Source organism: Schistocerca serialis, chromosome 1 (assembly GCF_023864345.2).
Source record: "Schistocerca serialis cubense isolate TAMUIC-IGC-003099 chromosome 1, iqSchSeri2.2, whole genome shotgun sequence".
In the NCBI taxonomy this organism is placed as follows: Eukaryota; Metazoa; Arthropoda; class Insecta; order Orthoptera; family Acrididae; genus Schistocerca; species Schistocerca serialis.
The window spans coordinates 452,726,584-452,748,124 of NC_064638.1; the positions used below are offsets into that span (position 1 = coordinate 452,726,584).

At 37.9% G+C, this 21,541-nt stretch overlaps 1 protein-coding gene across 2 annotated transcripts in view; it reads right to left on the reverse strand.

The window, feature by feature from the left end:
- The window catches only part of LOC126473142 (uncharacterized), a 561,035-nt gene that overhangs the window by 32,501 nt on the left and 506,993 nt on the right, over positions 1 to 21,541 (reverse strand). For both annotated transcript variants that reach the window (XM_050100011.1, XM_050100003.1), the window contains exons 3-5: positions 19,656 to 19,856; positions 10,992 to 11,477; positions 2,685 to 2,927 (exon numbers count right to left, since the gene is read on the reverse strand). In XM_050100011.1, coding sequence (XP_049955968.1) covers positions 2,685 to 2,927; positions 10,992 to 11,477; positions 19,656 to 19,856 — 930 coding nt within the window. The remainder of the gene's footprint in view (positions 1 to 2,684; positions 2,928 to 10,991; positions 11,478 to 19,655; positions 19,857 to 21,541) is intronic.

Here is a 21,541-nt window from a genome sequence, read left to right on the forward strand (position 1 = left end):
CTGGGACCGCCACAGGTGCGGTCCTTCATGTTGCTGTTGAGTCTTCTGCCTACATGCCACCCTGACAATCTAAAACATAAGCACACAGATTTCTGAGGCCAACCCTCAGTGCAGCTTCACTCGACAAGAACACTGAGGCCTCAACAGTCATCTGCAGCCATGCTGGGCTGCTGCAACCGCACTGTTGTACTGCCCTATGAAGGAGCCATGGCTCTGGCCTCAGATAATGCTAGGACTGTGCCAGCAGATTCCTCACCTGGCACTGACACGCTACCATACACCCTGTGCAATGTGAGCTCAGCACGATCATTGTTAGGCCACACTGGCAAGAAGACAGAATGATTGTAAGACTCTTGGAAATAAATGCCTTAATTGTATGATGTCTCATTAGTGCACTATACAGCCACGTCTATGCACTTCTGCTCAACTGTCGTACACCCATGTAGAAGGCTACACCTTGCAGACTCATACATCATTCTCATTGCAGTCAAACAGTAGGAAGTGCAGTGTACCAGGCTGTGTCGACTTGGAATTCAGAATCCGTACTACTGAGTTTGTCCATTCTATAATATATTTCACTTCCTTCATAATGCAATTCCAGGGGCAAGAACCTAACAATGTAGACTTTACCTTCGCTTACATTATGTGGTGCACCATGCTATGACAACGCTCAGCAATTGCAAATTTATTCTGTTGGCTGGGTCATATATTTTGCTGGTATTCATTGCAAAGGCTTTACACCATGCACCAAATCTGACCAATATAATGACATTTCACATTGGTATCAGTGTTTTGTAAGATATCTTGAGTGGATGATGAAGGTTTGTAGAGCCAAAGTTAAAAAGTGACCTTTAGAAATTACCAGATGAAACTGGTTTTCATCAACCATTTGGCTTTTGCAAGTGATCTGGTGACAGGACCTTCTGGTAAACAAAACTTCAACACAACATCAGTGTCTGGATGAAAATGTTAAAGAAGAAAGGAGTAAAGGCATATATTTGACAAAAACAAAACTCTGATTTTAAAGGAAAGAAACATAACAGTTGAATGAAATAAGTTTGTGGATTTAAGTACTTGGTCTCTGTTGTCTGTGCAGGTGGGAAGATGAAATTACAGAAAGAGATGGATTACTAGGCTGCCTTTTTAACATAGTCAGCCGGAACTCATTCTCAGCAACAGATAAATATCCAAAGAGACAAAGATGGTTTTATACGGATGTGTCTATAACCTGACATTGATCTATTGCTGTTGGTATTACATAGTGAATAAGCAAAACAAAAGTCAGATCCAAGTACCAAAGATGAGATGCCTTAACAAAATACGAAACAAGAATTGAAGGAACAGGATAAAAAAAACAGCCATCCCAAAAATTTTAATACAAAGCTGATGGAGAAGGTTACCTAGTAGCAACAGCTGGAGCAGTTTGGACATTTACAGCAAGTATTGAAATATTGGCAGTCAAGGTTAAAAGGACAAAGGGATAGAAGAAGCATTGCAGTGAAGGGATGTCAGTAAGAGAGCAAGGAGGAAGAGACGGAGGTTCTCTGCACTATGAGGAAGATGAGAAACTGATGAAGTGAGTACTTGTTGATGGACTGGTTAACTACACAGAGGTATCATTTATTTCTCACAAACAATTTGCCTGATATTCTAGAAGATTTCTCATGTGTTGTTTCAGAGATTATATGAGGTACCCACATGCTTTGGAAGGAATAAACAATTTTTTTTTAAGCTAAGCCTTTCCTGGGAAAGTACTCAACTTTGGAGGGCTAATTTTAAAAACTTTGCCTTCATCTAAACTAAATCATCTGAGTGTTCCTACAAGGACACTTACCTATGAACATGGAGGAGATGATAGCACATGTTCCTGCAACTCATGTCTCATAGATGCAGTTTGTCTGAAGAGTTCAGATAAGCATGATCGAGAGAGTCACTAAAAGTGTGAAAATGTTTTGCACAGGACATACTGTAATTAATAGTACTTGTAATGTTGTAGCTGGTTACTGACATGTATATTAGGGCAGTTGTAATGAAAGCAATTTGTGTCATTAATATATTTTGGGTTGTTTGAACGTTAAACCTTATTTAACAGCTTCACACCCATAAATTTTATTGTTATTGTTGACCTACAACAGGTAATTCTCATCTAACTGACTCGTGCTCTTCATGTAAAACAAAATAGAGGAGGAAGACAACAGATGAAAAATAAAATATTATTTAGAATTCTGAAACTGTGAACTGCATTGTTAGCTGGCTGCTGGATTTTCATAGTTTAGATCTGTTTATCAAAAGTTCTCTTTTTTACAGACAAAAGTGCTCAAAATTACACATAGAATAGTCCATATACACTTGCATAATAAATTGCTATGACACACTATTAGTATAAATCACCCTGAAAATACAATAAGTCAGCATGATTAAATGAAGTTAAGATTTCTTCAGCCTTCTCTTTGTGTTTTGTGCTTTCTCTGTAAGCCAAAAACATTCTTCAGATGAGAACTAAAAGGCTTAAATTAGAGTTTTGGAACTTTTTTACTCCAAGAATAATGAGAATAGTTCTACTTTTTTTTTTTTTACAAGGTATATTTGTTAATCGTAAAATATGCTTAACACTGTGATGAATAATAAGATGTCTTGGTGTATTAATGTGATATATGTATACTGATCATGTAAAGTGAACATACCTCTACAGGCTTTACGACAAGGAAGCAAAACATTGTTTCCCATTGGTTGACATGCAGGTTCAAGCAGTGAACAAATGAACTGACGTCCCCTGTTACTGCAACCTGATTCCAATATCATTTCAAAGTATGGCAGAGCTGCATCAAGGTCTGCTACCTGATTTATACCAGGCACCAAAGGAAGGGTTGTTAAGTCATAAGGCAAAACACCCTGACACATTTCCAGGCGAGGTGAGAAACATAAACCTGTGAAAATGTTAATTATAACATTACATTACAAAACTATGAGTGTTTTGATAAATCAGGAAATGATGTATGTTCTAGCAATATAAATGTTTAAATTTTTAAAACTGTTAACTACTGATTATATCAACTACTCAATTTATATATATTTGATGCATTGAAATTTCAGCAAATTAAGTTATTATATTAAAAATAATTTTATCTAAAGCTTTATAATGAGGTATCACAAACGATGGCACTGAAATTGACATAGGGAAATGATAATAAGATCTTACTATTCTGGAACTTTTGGATCCTTCTGCCAAAGATACAATGGAAAAGTTACTTAGGATAGCTGATTGAGAGAAACATAATAGGTGCATCTTAACAAATTCGTCTTGTTATCCTTAGGAACACAGTAACTGTTATATGTTGTCACCACTGATGAACATGTAACAGGGTATGTATGAGTAGTTTTCTGTTTTATTGAATCTATTGTGTCGTATCATTTTGGACATGAGAGCAAAATGTTATGAATAAATATAATGTTTATAAGAAATCTGCTGAAGTTGTATTTTATTTTCATTGAACTATTTAACATTAAAGCATGTTGTTTACAATACAGTCTTGGAGCTTGTGTAGCACGCATTTCTGCTGCTAGGCACATGTAGTGCAACTCATTGTCAGTTCAGTAACGCCTGTGTTGTCACCCTGGCTTGTTCTGTTCATTTGCAGTGATTGTTTTTGCTAGTGCTGTTTTGTTCTTGTTTTGTTTGCTATGATGGTAAGTTTAAGTGAACAATGTGCAGCTGTGAAATTTTGTTATCTACTCAGTAAAAATGCTACTGAAACTGTTTTAATATGAAAATCAGCTTACCAAGATGACAGTATGGGAGCAACTCAAATGTACACGTGGTTTGCTCGATTTAAAAATGATGACATATCGATTGATGACAATCCTCATTCTGGACATCGGTCAACTGCCTGAATCAACGAAAATATTAGAAAAATTCGAGAGCCTGTGCTCACAGACTGTCAACAGACAATTGATCAACTGTCAGAGATTAGTGGGTTATCCTGGAGTTTGGTTCAGTGAATTTTAATGGAAGATTTGGGAATGAAAAAGGTCACTGCCAAGTTTATTCCTCGGATTCTGACTGACAATCAAAGTAATGTTGAGTTGAAACAAGTTGTGCTTTGAAGCAACAGCTTGAAGCTGATCCAGATTTTCTGTCAAAGGTCATTACTGGTGATGAGTCATGGTGCTATGGTTATACCCAGAAACAAAGCAATAGTCAAGCCAATGGAAGACATTACCATCAAGTCAAATCAAACATCAAAACAATGCTGATTTGCTTTTCTGATGCCAAGGGTGTAGTTCATTCAGAATTTGTTCTGCCAGGTCAAGCCATCATTCAAACCTATGATTTGGAAGTTTTAAGAAGATTGTGCAACAACATTTGTCAAACAAGACCTTATTTGTGACAGACAGGAGACTGGATCTTCCACCACAACAATGCACCAACACACACAGCTATCTCTGTTACACAGTTTTTTGCTAAAAATGGCATGGTTCCACTGCCCTGTACACTCACTCACTTGATCTGGCGCTATTTGACTTTTTCTTATTTCCACACATGAAAAGGTGGAAAGGACACTGATTTAACAACATTGAAGAATTCAAGAGAAAAGTGAGGTAGGAGCTGTCACAATATTATAAAAAGGAAAGTTGCTACTTCCCGTATAGTGGAAGTGCTGACTCACAGATAGGCTCGACAAAAAGACTGTTACAATATACCAAATATATAGCTTTTTGTTGTGCCCATCTGTGACACAGCATCTCCGCTATTTGGTGAGTAGCAATTTTCCTTTTCATAATAGCGTTACATTCCATCTTGGAGGAGCTGTCAGCCATTTCTAAAGATGACTACAAAAAATGTATCGAACAGTAGAAGCACTGGCGGTGGGAGAAACGTATTAGTTGCAATGGATAGTATTTTTAAGGGGATAAGGTTGTTTTGTAAACAATTTGAAAACATATAGCTTTTAAAAAATAGTTCCAATTTTTGTGCACCCCCTTGCACAATTTTACTGAAATATTTTATACCACAAGCTGTAAGACGAGATAGTCATTTTAAAAAAGCTTAATATGCGGAACTGCTAACAATGAGAGGTAGTGGTTTAAATGTTGTGTCTTAAGCATGTTTTAATACTGCTGTAATACTGAAACAGTATTATGAGCATATTTTTATGTGCTTATTTAGAAAACATCATGTTTAGCCAAACAGTCATGTAAATTTCACTCTCATAATAAAATCAATGTTTAATTGATATTTTTGGCTTACATGTCAAGGGGAGGGCCCTAATAATTTTCCTTTTTCTTCTTCTTCTTCTTCTTCTTCTTCTTCTTAGCTTAACGCCCTACACTTTAATAATGGAGAATGGATGTTGACTCAAGATCTTTTTAACCTCATTACGCTGACAGTCCATCATAAGAAGCAAAGGTGATTCTGATATGACTGCCTGATTCATCTTTCAGTTCTGAATTTCTCGCCCCATCCTCACAGGTACTGGCAGAAGTGAAGCTGTGAGGGCGGGACGTGAGTCGTGCTTGGGTAGCTCAGTTGGTAGAGCACTTGCCCGCGAAAGGCAAAGGTCCCGAATTTGAGTCTCAATCCGGCACACAGTTTTGATCTGCCAGGAAGTTTCAATTTAAAACTATTGTAATTGTAACCTCATTTTAAGGGCGTTAGGACAAATAGAGTGAAATCAATTTCTTGATAGCCAAAAATTTTCCTGCATTATATCAGTACATTTTAAATTGTAGTTGTATATGCTGTTTTTTTCCCCCATGCCACATTAGATTTAGTGTATTATCCAACACAAATAGCATAATGATATTAATTTACTGTGAGTGCAATAAATGCTGTAAGTGGTTCGATTCACAAGCATTTTCCTGTAAGTTGTCAGAGAAGAAAATTGAAATAAAATGTCTTGGAAGACCAACATCTGTCATCAAGCTTACTTTTCTCAAAAGGTAGGACCTTCAATAGAATTTTCAAAACTAGTAAGTTTGCGAAATATGACTAGTCATGCAGTACCAGTTTTCCGTGTGAGCTATTTTTTGTGCAAATGTGTCTTTTTGAGAAATTCTTGAGTGACAGTTGTTATATCTTCTAGCCGAATAGTTTAATGACAGCACTGAAACACACTTGGCAATAACAACTGTTTGTTTATTAACATGAACTAGAAAAAGTACAGCATATGAGGACAATGTCCACAGAACTTGATAACAACTGAAATGTCAGTCGTTGATGATGCCTAGCAAGTGCTCACTAAGACAAAGTCTACAAACATCCAATTCATGAGGAGCAGGAAATATAAGCAACAATACAGTCCAATGAGGCTTGGAGCTCAGGGGCAGTCACTGATGAACAGCAAGCTGTTGTAACAAGATGGTCCCATGAGGTGGTTTCTCCTGGGCAGATCAAACCGAGATCCTGTGAAGTGGTGCCTTCGGAAGTGGCTGACAGAAGTCCAGCATCATATGGTGCTCACAGCAAAGGCAAGATGATACCTTGTAAAGGGCAGCAGCAGTAACAAGCTTTGGGTCCATAATGAAGACTCATGCCAGTTGATAGGCAGTCGGAGCCCGGGGCATAACTGGGCATTGAGGGGTGAAGTGGTGACCTATGTATACCTGCATGGAAGACTATACGGGTGGTCTCATGTACAAACATGACCACGTGGTCATGAGCAGGTGTCTACAACTGAAGAGCTGTGTACATTAATGTACACACCAAGTATCAGTGGCTTGCAGCCCCAGACACTGTGGTGGCTACAGGAGGCTTGGCAGCAAGTGGCTACAGGAGGCTTGGCAGCAAGCTAGCTCAGTGACTCCTCTATTGAAAAACAATTTCTGAGGTGACGCAGGGACTGTACTTGGCCTGCAAAGCATATCAATTAAGAGTGGCGGCTGGATATGCAGGGAACAGCCCTGCATACAGCATATGCCTCCCCCTTTAAAAGAGATGGCTCAGCCATCTCAGAGAATTGCAGCACCCAAGGGAGGAGGTGTTACAAAGCAATGCAGAATGTCCTATCAGTTGGAACAAAACACCAGAACAATCAGCCAATGTGCAGACATGTGCTTCAGAAGATACCAACAAGTTCCTGATTATTGTAACACAACCTTGCATTTCACAAACACTGAACGTAACCAAAGCGCTATGCATAAAAAGAACCCCTCTAAATAAGAATGCAATATACACTGAAAAAGATGGCTGGGATGTGCTGCAGAACCATTGACATCTGATATGCAAGAACAGAAAAATCACATACCCATTTCACAATAACTTCCAAAAGCTCAGTGTAAGGTACGTGAATAAACAAAAATCAAACCATTAAACAACACAAGAAGATGATCCCAACAAAAAAAGCATACCATGTTCAATTCAGGGACTGACAAATGGCCACTGCAGGTGTTGATGGGGAAGTCAGGGCATGGACAGGGCTTATGGTGAAATTTCCATGAAGGCACAACAAAATGCCCAGAAGAAAACATGATGGTATCAGTGGCGCCAGCAAGGGCAGTGAGACCAGTCACAGGGCTGGCAGTCTGTGTCTAATGTCATCACATGCAAGGGCTGGGCCAAAAGCAGAAGCACTTCCACTATAGAACTTCATGAACAAGAAACTGAGTGCTGCATCTGCAAACAGCTTGACTGAAAGTGGTCCAACTTGCCTCACACAAAATTCTTGGAGGCCCAATCTGGACAAAGTACATGGGCATGCTTACTTGAACACTGTGAGGAAGAACTTAATGAAGAAAGACTGTCACTACATACATACACATCAAACCCTTTCACTAATAGGTGAAAGTCTATAACCTGTGGATGAGAGGCTGGGAAAACTGACCACATGAATACAAAGTGAATAACTGTTGATGGCATACAGCCCAGTCCTCTTTCCGGCTGTCAAACACCTGAAAATTCTGTGCAGACATGGGACTGGCTTGCTGAGATGCAGCCACCGTAGTCAGAACCTGAGTGAACTGAGTTACGCTCTGCAAAAGTATCTGAAATTGTTGAGTGTGTAGCTGAGTGACTTGAATCAAAGACTGCTTAACAAATGGACTGACATGATAATGCAAATAAACACTCAAACCATTCATGAAAATCACTGACAGTGAACTGGAACCTGAACTGGCACAGAAATACAAAAAAAATCACCAAATAATCAATTAAAACAATGCAGACCAACAACATCAATTAAGAGAATTTCTGTCTCAACAATACTTGAATGGACCACCCAAACTATACAGAAAAATAGAACAGCTATCAAAACCAAGTTTCACAAACTTGCAACTACTGAGAAACTTGGACACCATTTGCATAATGAACTGCAAATGAATGCCTTCCAAAATCTAGGCAACCACATAAACACACAGTATTGGAATCCAAAAAATGAAGAATACACTGCCATCAAGGTAAACTAACACACAAGGGTATACTCATTCATTTCAAAACCATGCAAACAATCTAGAAAAAACAAAACGCTGTTTCAGCACACAAACTAATACACATCACGAACTAATAAAACCCACACAAAGGACAGCCTCATCACCACTGTTGTTTATGGCAGACAAGAGACAAGGACAACTTCGAAACACATTTTAATAAACATGAAAATATCTATTTGCCATTCTTATGTCCTTTGGCTGAGTGGTGTGACTGACAGCATTGAAAGACACAATTGCATTAATAACTGTTTATTTAGTAACATGAGCTAAACTGAGTACAGCCTCTGAGGATAATGTCCACACAAATTAGTACTGCTGAAAAGTTGATTCTTGATGCCTAACAAATGCTCAACTAAGACAAATTTCATGAACATCAATGTCACAGGGAGCAGGGAGGATAAGCAACAACACAATCCCACAAGGCTGAAAGCTTAGGGGCAGTCACTGATGAGCAGCAATGTGCGATAATGACGCATTCCCATGAGTTGGTGGTTTGTGGGCAGTCCAGAATCAGATCTTGTGAAACACTGTTCTCAGGAGCAGCTGTTGGAAGTCCAGCTTCATAGAGTGCTCATGGCAAGGGCAAGTTGACAACTTGAAATGGGCAGCAGCAATGGCAGGTGTTGGTTCCGTAAAGGGGACTCTTTGCAGTTGACGGACATTCAGAGCCTGGAGCATAACTGGGCATTGAGGCATGAAGCAGTGACCTAAGTATGCATTTACAGAAGACTAGTAACTGGTGTCACATGTACATGTGGCCACCCGGATGCAAATAGGTGCCTGCAAGTGCAGCACTGTGTACCATGACCTGCTTGCCACATATTGGTGCAGCTTGCCCACTCAGATGCTCTGGTGGCTGCAGGAGTCTTGGCAGTAAGCAGCTCAGTGATTCTTCTATTGGCATAAAAAACCTTCATGGTGATGCAGGGGCCATACATGGTCCATGAAACATATCCATAAGTCTGATGGTCAAATATGCAGGGCTGCAACCCTGCATGCACCACAACAGTTGCATGACTCCATCAACAGCTGATGCAGAGAAGAGAGAATATTTTAAATTTTGTGAATATTCTGAAAAGCAACTCTGACAGTTTAATCCTAAGAAGAACATGCTTGACCACTTTCTGTTGAATTTACTGCAAAGTGTGAGCCACGAGTTCATCAAGTCCATACAGAAGCCGAGATGTGTGTTTCAAGGAAATACTGTTGAAAGAGGCTTTTGTGTTAACAAAGAAGTTGTAGTTGTAAACTTATAAGAAGATATTATTGTTACAGAAAGAAGTGTTTACATTGCAATACAATCATTAGGCACTTTACTTAATAGGGAAAAACAACTCAATGGGAACATACGAAATAAATGATACTAGCTGTGATGAATTCTTCTTCAAAAAGAGTAAAAGCCTTAAAAGAAAGGAAATCTGATGAACATGAAGTGGCCAATCTTAAAGCAGAACAATTCAAGAAGTAAAAGAGCTCAAAGTAAAACAAGAATGGTTATACAAAAGGCAAAGAAAGATGCTGAAGTTTTATATGCTGAAATTTTAGGTTTAGCTAATAAACTTAAACACTGAATCTTTCACAGTGAAATTTAACGTTTGATATAAATTTTGTACTTTCATAATTTTTATATTATCTACATTGCTATATTAAAACAATTTGTATTTTAACTAATGTGATGATAAAAGTACATAAAAATAATGACACCCCGTTGTAGGTGAGAGTTAAATTTTTGTAGCATTTGACAAATGGTGTACTACAAGTCATACATTGTTACATTATTCATGTTGACATACAGTTTCAGGTTTCATTCAACCAGCTTTCAGGTTCATTAATGCAAGTGTTTTTGTCACTGTTCTACACATATTTTTGAGAAGTCATGAATTTAATTAAACATATAATGAAAAAGTCATGAATTTGATCATCTGAAAATCAGTAGACATCCTGTTATAGCACAGAAAACCTAGTGTAGTGTTTCGTAAAAGGGAATAAGAATGCTGGCTTTTATATTTTCTTGCATTTAAGCTTTTTTGGGCGACATGTAATGACTTCACACAGTTTCTTCAGTTGCATGGATGATGTGTGATTTCACAGGATAATAAAAGAGAATGGATACATTAAAAAAGAAAGAATATGCTGGTCATGACAACTTTAATGGAACACTCAGTCCAGACCCTGAATAATAACTTTTATTATCTATCTAAAACAAATCCTGATGAAGAATACAGAATATTATGGCTTGTTTTTGTGAGGAGTCTCATCACACAATTATCATTCTTTCTTCTCATATGGTGCTTTATGAAACCTTCTGAAGGAGAAATGGATGTCCATCAAATAACAGAACATCTTGGCATCAGTAAGGAACTCTGTTACGTGCAGTCTGAAATTTATCTAGCAAAGAGAACTAGTTCAAACAGCCTGAACAGTATTTTTTATCTACTACTCTGAAATATATTGCAATGACTGCATTAAATGTTGCAAAGATGTTATTCTGAAACCTGCTCCAAATATTAAAATGGAATTATGTTTATGAATTGCTTGAAATGATTTGACTCAAAATATCCACTCACCTTCAGACTCAGTAAAATTTTCATTGACAGGACCTTCAACTCTGCTTTCCTTGGATGGAGTTGTTGGCAATGTAGGAAAAACTGGGCTTCGTGATGCTGCTGAAGATACTGACTGCTTACTTTTACCATACTTAGACACAGTTGTTAATTTGTGAAAATCATCATTGCCAGTATCAGGCACATCTTTAGCTTTACTTCCATTCTGCTCAGTTTTTGATCCATAATGACCAGACTGAAATGCTCCTCTTATTTTGTTTAGAAGTTGTGAGGTAGTCAGCAAAAATTCATTGTTAATATCAGATACAATATCTGCTGGTTGTGTTACATTTGTTTCACCATTTGTAACTTTATTGAAGTCAACTTGCTCTGTAACATGATTTTCTTGTGACTCATTAGAAACTGTGGAAGTTCCAAGATTTGGAGGTGGTACTATTTCAATGAAATCAGGCCGCATATATTCCTTCTTGTCACTTGAGTTATCGGTTGCTGAAACAAAATTACAGAATTTTTTAATATACCTTTAACATGGAAAAGTGATAAACAAAGAACCATATTATTATGTGAGATTAGAATCACAGAGTTGTACAAGATCAGGATGAGACAAGATCCTACCATTATTTTTCAGAGTATTTATCATTTGATATAACTTATAGAGGTCTATGGATTCACCAAAGATATACTACTTGAAAAGGCATATTTGCTCTTTCACTTTGGTGAGATGATGTGTTCTTATGATTGAGGTAGATGAAAAATAGCTGTCTACTGAAAAGTAGGAACCTTCCCAGAGGAGTATGGATTGCCTGTGTGTATGGTACAATGTCCATGGGGAAAGCAATACTCATAACACTTATAAAGTCCTCTTATAAACAGGCCACCATCTTGGAATGGGAGTCTTTATGAGGATTAAGGGTTGCCTTTGCATGTTGGTTCAGTTGTTATATAGGCCAATTATAGTCCAATACAGAGGAAGTGGGACTCATACTGCTGATACCATTAGTGTTTTGGTATACTGGAGAGGAACTCAGTTTTGCACCACCCAGCCACATAATCAAGAGACTCACAAGGGAAGTTCTCCACTCTACAAAACAGTACAGCAAAAGTGTTGAACATATGGGAATAAAATTGTACAATCATCTCCAACTAACAAAGAACATCACAGAGCTAAAGCAAATTAGAATAAATGTCTAACCCAGCACACTTATGTTATACAGGGTGATTCAGGAGGAATGTCACATAATTTGTGATATGATTTTACATGTGAAAATAAAGTGAAAATGTTCTATGAACATGTGTCCAATTTTTGGTCATTATGGAACTGGAGTGGTGGAAACTTTCCTTTTCATCATATTGTTACATTCCATCCTGGATTTTCCATTGTTTGAAGACTACAGACATACATGAATGGATAAGAAGCCAAGTGTGAATGTTACCAAAATGCTGTGTAGGTGCTGTGGTGGACAGGAGGACAGAATGACAGTGGGACAGATGAATTATCCCCCCTACAAAAAGTGTAGAGGTTCTCCAACAGATGACAGCACTGCGCTGTTGCACTGTGGCAAATGCTTCAAGGTACACAGTGTGCAATTGTGGCTTGGATCAGTGAGCAATCATGAGGCCATGTGTGTGTCATGCTTTAGTGTTGTTTGATTGAGCAAGCCCATTGTGTCTGTGAAGGCCAACATGCCACATATGTTCATCCATGCAGAATACGCAGATGTATTAACCATGCACAAGTACTGTAGTGGCAGTGCCTGTGCAGCTGTGACTTAATACCAGGGACATTTCCCTGATTGATAAACCCCTGTGCTGTGTATTTTCCAGAATTTTTCATACATGGCATGAATCTGGGACACTACCCAGTGTGCACATAACATCAGAATGTGAGGTCGTCCAGTCATTTCAGGAAATGGACAACATTATTGCAATGGTACAATGAAGTCCCGCCACCAGTCATGACACATTAGCCATCAGCTCAAAACTCTACAAATACAAGTGTGGCGTATGTTACATTCCATGGGCTTTTACCCATTTCATGTGCAGGTTGTGCAACATCTGCATCCAGATGACTCAGTAAGCAGACTGCAATTTTATGAATGGGTGGCTGTACACAGAGACACTGTGCAACACACTTTGCTTACAGATGAGGCTACATTTAGATGCAATTGAATCATGAACACCCACAATTCTCATACATGGGCGATGGAGAACCCACATGACACTAGGAACACAAGATTCCATGTTAGGTTCTCAGAAAATGTGTGGTGTGGTATGACTGATAACCTGGTGATAGGGCTTGTGTTCCTGGCAAACCTCATAACAGCCACAGCATATGCACATTTCCTGATAGAAGACCTACCTCCACTTTTGGAAGACATGAAATTAGAGCAATGATGGAAATGTAACTGCAACATGATGGATCACTGATTCACAGTATCAGACAAGTATCCCAGTATTTGAATGAAACATTTCTTCAACAGTTAGTTGGCTGTGGCAGACCCTTAACTGGCCTGCCAGATCATATGACCTAACCTCATTAAACTTCTCTTTATAGGGTTGATTAAAGGGGGACATATACACTATGAAGGTTGATATATGTCAAGAACTTGTCACTCATTTCACCAATATTGTTGCCCACATTAAATCCCACTGAGATGATGGTCAGTGTGCAATGCAGCACACCCTGCAGCATATTGACAAGTGCAATGAAATGGGTGTGGGACATTTTGAGCACTCCTTGTTGGATGGATCAGTCATCTGCCCCACCATTATTCTGTCCACCACAGCACACACACACATCGTTCTGGTATGTAATATTCTCACTCGGCTTCTATCCATTCATGTATGTTTGTAGTCTTCAGCCAGCTCCAGTTCTGTAATGACTGAAAATTGGACACACGTTCATATAAATTTTCATTATTTTCACACATACAATCATCTCACACATCATGTGACATTCCTCCTTAATCACCCTGAGTGTGTATAAATGGATAAGTGAGTATAAGAGGACAAATGGACAAATGAGTATATATATAAGAGTATAAGTTTTGTTTTAAATTTTAGAGCTTGTAACCTACCTGAACAGTATAGTAATGATGTCTGTAGAGTTCAAATATTCTTTAGTTATCTGTGTTTATGTATGTTCTTTTTTAAGTTGCCATTAGTTATTTATTTCCTGATTTGTTTAGTAAGCACCTACTTTGAAATTAATAATTATTATATGAATCAGTGCACATTTATACATAATTCTTGAAAGAAATATCTGTCAGTTACGTATTTTTTAAACTTTAATACTGGTATGTATTTTCTCTAAGATTAATACTTATTATGTGAAATAAGCTTTCAAACATAACCATTGCAGTACTCCTCTTTATTTACTATCATTTCACCAACTCAGACTTGTCCTAATAAGACGTACTTTCTTTACACTGTATGACCTAAAGGACCAATACAAAAATTACAAGTCACCAGGTATATTGTTAATCAACGTCAGACAAACACATGCACACTTTTGTCTTGATGTAGTATGCTTGTACCTTCAAGCATTCATAGAAATGAGCAAAAAATCACTGGTTTATGTTAGATGTGGCTGGCATTTATTGTAATAGTATTTGGTTTAAATGAAATTCCTCTGGACCAAATGGATCGGAGAAGCTGGCTTGTTTTTGCCCTGCTTTCAGTCTTGTAATCACATATGCACAATCCATCAAATGAATAATAACTCTCAGTTATTTAAACTGTTTTTCTCTCATTAGTTACTCATAACAAAAATAATGTGCATAATACTGAAGCATGTTCAGCAAAGCAACATTGGTACATCTCCTGTATCAAAGATTTTCAGAATGTATTTTCCTTTCAGTATTTATAACAGAGTCTACATTGTTTTGGTTGTCCACTAGTCCAGTTTGTTCCTTATGTTTTAGTATTTTGTGAAAAGTTAAAAAATTATCTCATTCATTTCATATAATTACAGTTTTTTTGTTTCGTTCTGAGTACAACTGAAATATTTATAAAGAAAACTGCAATGAGTACTAATCCAACAGACTGTTTACAATAGTTTCATGGCCAGCAACAACCTATGAAGCAATATACTGAAACCCAAATTTCTGGAATCCTGTTCCTTTTTGGAGGAAGATATAATTTTTAGGGAGCAACAATGAAGTAGAATAACTGCAAAAGTCAGACAGTTTATTTAGTGCTCTGAGCTCTTGTAGAGGGGAGTAACTGACAAACAGTGTTCTCAGAACAGTGAACTTGCTACTTGACAAATGAAGATAAAGATATGACATAAGAACAGTAAAATGGTCATGTGTAAGAAGTGAGAAGTGGCATGAAAAAGGAAGAAACAAGAGGAAACAGTAGGAAATACTGACCAAAGCTGAGGCAAATATATCACTGGAGTAAGTGAGATGAGTTTCCATTGGAATTAAGGGCTAAGAGCAATGAAGAATGACAGAAAAATGCTGGTGAAAAAGACAAACAAACCAGAAACTTTTGGTCAGAGGGACAGAGTAGATCACTAAGAACAAAATTTTCTTTTGTGCATTATAACAATGGCAAGATCTGCACCAATAATAAATAGTCTTTTCATTGTTGTTGTTGTTGTTGTTGTTGTTGTCATGCTAATACCATTCTGTGCTACATGTAGCACACATTTGTTTATGCTATAAAATTTTTTCCAGCCGTGGAAAACTAAGATCACGCATATTTGTTTCTTGATTGTGACTTTTTACTGCTGTTGCCAGTCCATGTAATGCACTAAACACTATTTTCTTTTTTAAAGGAATGAGCATTTTTATATCAATTTTACTGCTTTCAAGTGGCTGAAATGACTGGTCTTCAATAGCTACATACAAGATTCACATTAATGCAAATTAAAGGTACACTTGTGCCTATAAGCCACACTAACAGGAAGGAGTCCTTAAAAATGTGCAGTTTAATTAATGACAACACTTGCTTCAGAAAACCACAAGAAAAAGTAATCCACAAAAGCATTCATGATTACTGTACAGGGACATAATTTTAGCATCAGACCATTTCTAAGATTCAACATCTTTATGGAAAGTTCCCATTATCTTTATGAAAACAGATATAAAGCTTGAAACCACACTTTGCAGTGTGGGAAAATTGGTTGTCGCTTAATAACTGGGATAACAGCGTAGAAAGCTATCTATTAAAAAAAAAAAATGTCTCAGTTCAAAGAGATGGAGGCTGTCCACTTTTATCCATCTACGTTAAGAGACAGGCACTATTTATATGGGTAGCAATCTCAATCAGCGTGAGTGATGTGGGTATAGGCTTGAGGTGAAGGAGGAGAGCCCTGTTTCTTCTAGACTTGGACCTGGAATCTTGTCTGCTAGTCCAGTGTCTCACTTACCACATTCTCTTCATACCAATATTTAGTTACATGTGTATTTATTCTCATGCTCACAAATACCAGTTGGGATGAATGTAAAATCATTCTAGTGATGATGCAGGTTACAAATGGGGAAAACCACTGACATAATCTACTTTATCAAAGGGCGGATTGTTGTTACCTGGCACCGAAGAATGAGCATCTCAGAAATGGTGAAGCCTGGTTGGCTGTTTGTATTTTGGTATTGTGTGTATATATGGAAAGTAACTGAAGGAGGATAAAACCACAATCAGGCAATAAGATGTTGGAGATCTGTGCCCCATCACAGAATATCTCTGCTCTGTAGAGCAGGACAGGTGCCAGAGCTGATGACAGAGTACAGTTCTAATGCAGTCACAAGTGTTTCAGAGCACACAGTTCGGTGAACATTGTTAAACGCTGACCTTCATAGCAGATGACCCTCTGTGTTCCCATGTTGACCCAAGGACATCATCAGTTAAGACTGCAGTGGGTAAAGGACCACTGACAGTGGGGGATGTAATAATTAATAGTATTCCATCTTTAGTCACAATATTCTTATTTTCTGATTCCTGTCCAACACATTTTGGAGCTACAAATCCTCTTTAAAGGAACTTTTAAACATAATGGAGCAGGAGGCCATCAATTTCTGAGGAGACAGTGTTGAAGGTTGAGAAAAGCATGCGTGAAGATCGGCAGATCACCTGGATGATCTATGCATGTTGGTTCCTGAGGTTTCCCAAAGCACAGCTCACAGAATTTTAACAGAAACATTGAACTACTGGAAGGTGTGCGCAAGATGAGTGCCACGCATGCTGACTGAGGACCACATGCATCAACGAGTTGATGCTTCCCGTGCATTTCTTCACCGCCTTGCAGCCAAACAGGATAACTTTCTGGACTCAATTGCCACGAGTGACGAAACCTGGGCATACCACTTTACACCTGAGACCAAGCAACAATCACGCCAGTGACGGCATCCATCTTCGCCAGAAGCCACGGAAATTCAAACAAACACTGTCTGCAGGTAAAGTCATAACAACCTTTTTTGGGATCAGAAAGGGGTGTTGTTGGTTGACTTTATGCCCACTGGGATCACACATTCTCCATGACAACGCTCACCCACACATTGCTCGGCAAACCGTTGCTCTCCTGCAACAGTTTCAGTGGAACATAATCACCCATCCACCCTATAGTCCTGACTTGGCACATAGTGACTATCACCTGTTCCCTAGATTAAAAGAACATTTGGCTGGAAAGCAATTCAACTCCGACGATGAGGTGAAGGAAGAGGTTTATATCTTTCTGAACACAATGACAGCCAGCTGGTATGACATGGGCATACAAAAACTGCCACAGCATCTACAAAAATGCAGAGACAGAAATGATGATTATCTCAAAAAATAGCTAAATGATCAAGCTGTAAACTGATGTAAACCATTGTAGAAATAAACAGGTCTATGTACTTATAACAAAACAGGAGACCTTACTTTTGGGATTACTCTCATAGAATCTGCAATCACAAATAGCCCATGACTTAATATTTATTAATATCATCATCAAGAGTGGACCATGGATCAGGAGAAACATGTCACCTTGCCAGGTGAATCACATTTCTTGTTACACTAAGTTAATGCTAATGTTTGGATATGCCATCATCCAGGAAAACAGCTGCTTGAAACATGCACAGTGCCACAGGGACAAGCCTGTGGAAGCTGTATTATGCTATGGGAGACATTCACCTGGGCTTCCATGGGCCTGTGGTAGTGACCAAAACCACCAAGACAGGTGTGGACTACACAAACATTATAAAGACTTCCTGCATCTCTTTGTACTTGAGGGCTTGCAGGATGATGATTGCATCTTTAAGCAGGCTGTCCATGTCACAAGGCCAGAATCATGCTACAGTGGTTTGAGAAAAATGATAGTGAACTCACACTGAGGTCTTTTCATGTAAATTCATGTAATCTGAACCAGATGGAACACATCATGGACATTAGCAGGTGCCAGCTCTGAGCCAATAAACCACCAGCCCATAATTTATGGGAATTTTTTGATATGTGCATAAATAATATGGTCCCATGGGTTTCCAGTGCACAGTCGCTGCTGTATTGCATTTCAAAGATGGAACCACACATAATTAAGCAGAGAGTTTTAGTGATTTGGCTCAATAAATCCTTCACAGAACAAGATTTCAGTTATAGAGCACTACATAAATGTACATCCATTTTGCCACTGACAAGTATCAAATGCTTTGTTCTGAAATCTTGTTCAGAAATATTTTCTATCTGGAGAAGTTTCATCAGCTTTCTACAATTTGTGAATGCTATTAAGCTTTTTCTTGTTCCTACTTTGTTTCTTTATAATATATTGTACTTCCTGAGTTTTTTCTTGTTTATTTTCTATTCTGTGAAAAGTCTTTTCCCTTTATTCCCTGAGTACTGTTAATCACGGAGCATTTGTTAATTTATTCTGGTTGATTGTCAGTTTTTGATATAATTTTATGAGGTTCTGTCATGTAATCTCAAAATACAAATGTAAAAAATGTGCACTATTGATTTTTAAAACAGAGCAGAGAGGCTATATTTTACATGAGAGAAACAGAACAAGTGGACCAGGCATGATGGCAATGCCAATGCCAAAAGGAATCAAATCCTAATATTTCAGAACTAGTACTTATTTGATGAGTGCAAAACCTGATATCTGATAAGAGAATAGTTGAAGACAAGAAAGAAGTCACTTAAAGCACACTTCAGATACAATTTTCACAGATTTAATCTCTGAAAGTTGAAACTTAATATGTTAGATTCTGTTATTACTTATACTTTGTTTCTACATCTTGATTGGCTGCCTTTTTGTCACTTTATGTGAGATTTCTTGTGCTTTTCCCTCTAACTACCTTATATTTCACTTGACAGCAAAACCACTGGTTCCAATTATTGAGATTCAGTGTATTTTTGTTACCTATTTGTATCAAACACATTTCAGTCATTAAAACTTCATCATTTAGAGGATGATACACATTACCATCTTTCATATGTTTCTAATTTTTTACAAGATACACACACAAAAATATTGACAAAGATGCTTAATTGACATGGGTAATAGTTTAGTCCTTAAAATGACTAAGTCTGTAATTGAAGGAAGGAATTAGAGTAACAAGTTATCTTGACATTAATTTTTAGGCATGGGCAGTAGTATCACTTCAGTACTCAAATAAAAACATACTAGCTATTTTATAAATATGATGCAGTGAAATGAATATGACAGTTTGAAACTAGGACTACATGTACCTGTTGGATGCAGTAAATGTTGTCCTGGAGTAACACGCAAATCTCCTTCATTATACGTCACACCCCCAAGATCTAGAATAACATCCCCATCCAACGATACTACATCATCAGCTGCTGACCCAGATGAATCAGTAGTCCAGTGGGCCTCAGATATCTTGCCATTAGAGCCATCCTTTACAATGGGTGCCATGACTTGCATGTCTGTTAGGGAAAAAAAGAGGTAAAACTTCTGTATAACTCCACAGCAGTTTCAAAATTTGGTAAAAATTAAGGAAATTGGTGTTGATTACAGTAAAATGTTACGTTGGCTACTTTTAGAAGTACCTTATGTTATACCATACAAACATGAAACGAATCTTGGCAAGTGTATCACAAACTGATATTTCTTGAATATAACTCACACTCTGAATTATATACTTAGTATTCAATTTAAGAGTAGATACTTCTCACTGAATAGTAGAAGCACTGGGCCATCAACAAGTACACAAAAAAGATGAAAACTTGCTAGCTATCAGACAAATATTTTAATGAGCTGAGAACACACACACACACACACACACACACACACACACACACACACACACACACACACACACATGAAAGTTTCCAAGTTTTCTTGTGTATCTATAGACAGCTCAACACTTCTATTATTCAGTGACTGGTCTCCTTCACTTCTAAATTACTTGCATTATGCAAGAGTTTTCCTTACATAAAATAAGGGAAAGGCCATCACCACCCATAGCGGACTGATGTGCAGAGCACAGAAACACATACAAAAAACAGCATTTACATTAGCTTTCAAGCACTAGCTCATTTTCCAACAATAGTACACACATTCACACACACAACCACACATACATCCAAAAGCACACTCCTGTAGTCATTGAAGACTTGCTGAGAGTTTTGGTGTGGCCTTGGGAGCGTGTGTGTACTATTGTTGGAAAAAAGAGAATGCTTGAAAGCTAGTGTGAATGATGTTTTCTGTTATGTGTTACTGTGCATTGATGCACGATAGTTAAGTGGTTGCCTTGTCCTTCGTTTATCATCATCATGATCATTTTCAAACTCCAGTTTCCCAGGAGTGGTGTACAAGCACTTTTTATCCTCTTCTGTCTCCATACAGCTTCTGTTCCAGGACAGCGTCTGATTTGTGTCCTTCCTCCTCCACATCTGATGTTTCTTGGTCTTCCTCGTGGTCTTCTTCTTATGACGTTCAGGTTGAAATACCTTTTGGCAGGTCTTTGGCTGTTCATTCTCATTATGTGCACATACAATGAAGCCTGCATTTCTTTATGACACTGGTAACAGGAATCTCTATACTTGCTGCTTTTCTATTCATCTCATTCCTGATTTTGTCCTTTCTAGTTGTTTGGTTCACAGTTCTCGTGAATCTCATTTCTGTTGCCTGAATTCTGCTGAGGTATTTGTTTAGTAGGGTACATGTTTCTCAGCCGTATCTTAGGATTGGTACAAAATACCTGTAGTACATAGTCACTTTAGCTTTTCGTGGCTTTTTATCATCCCAGAGAAGATTTCTGATTTGACTGAAAAAATTGGATGCTGTTTGTGTCCTGCTGAGTATTTCCTGCTTAATGGTGTTGTCTTTTGAGATCATCCCCAATAGATAATGTAGACTTTTTTAAAGTTCTGATAAATCTTATAAAATTTTAGCAACCAATATGATCAACTACCAAAATTATATTCAAAGCATTAAATATATTGCCAGTGCTCTTTATTTATCCTAGACACCTGCACCACATAAACCAAACCAAACATTCATCTGGTGTGCCAAAGACTGAGCAAAAGTTATGATGAGGCCAAAAATAGGGGCAGTCTAGTCTCAACAAACTGCCTCTACGAATTAGGAAAAAAAGACCCTAATGCTG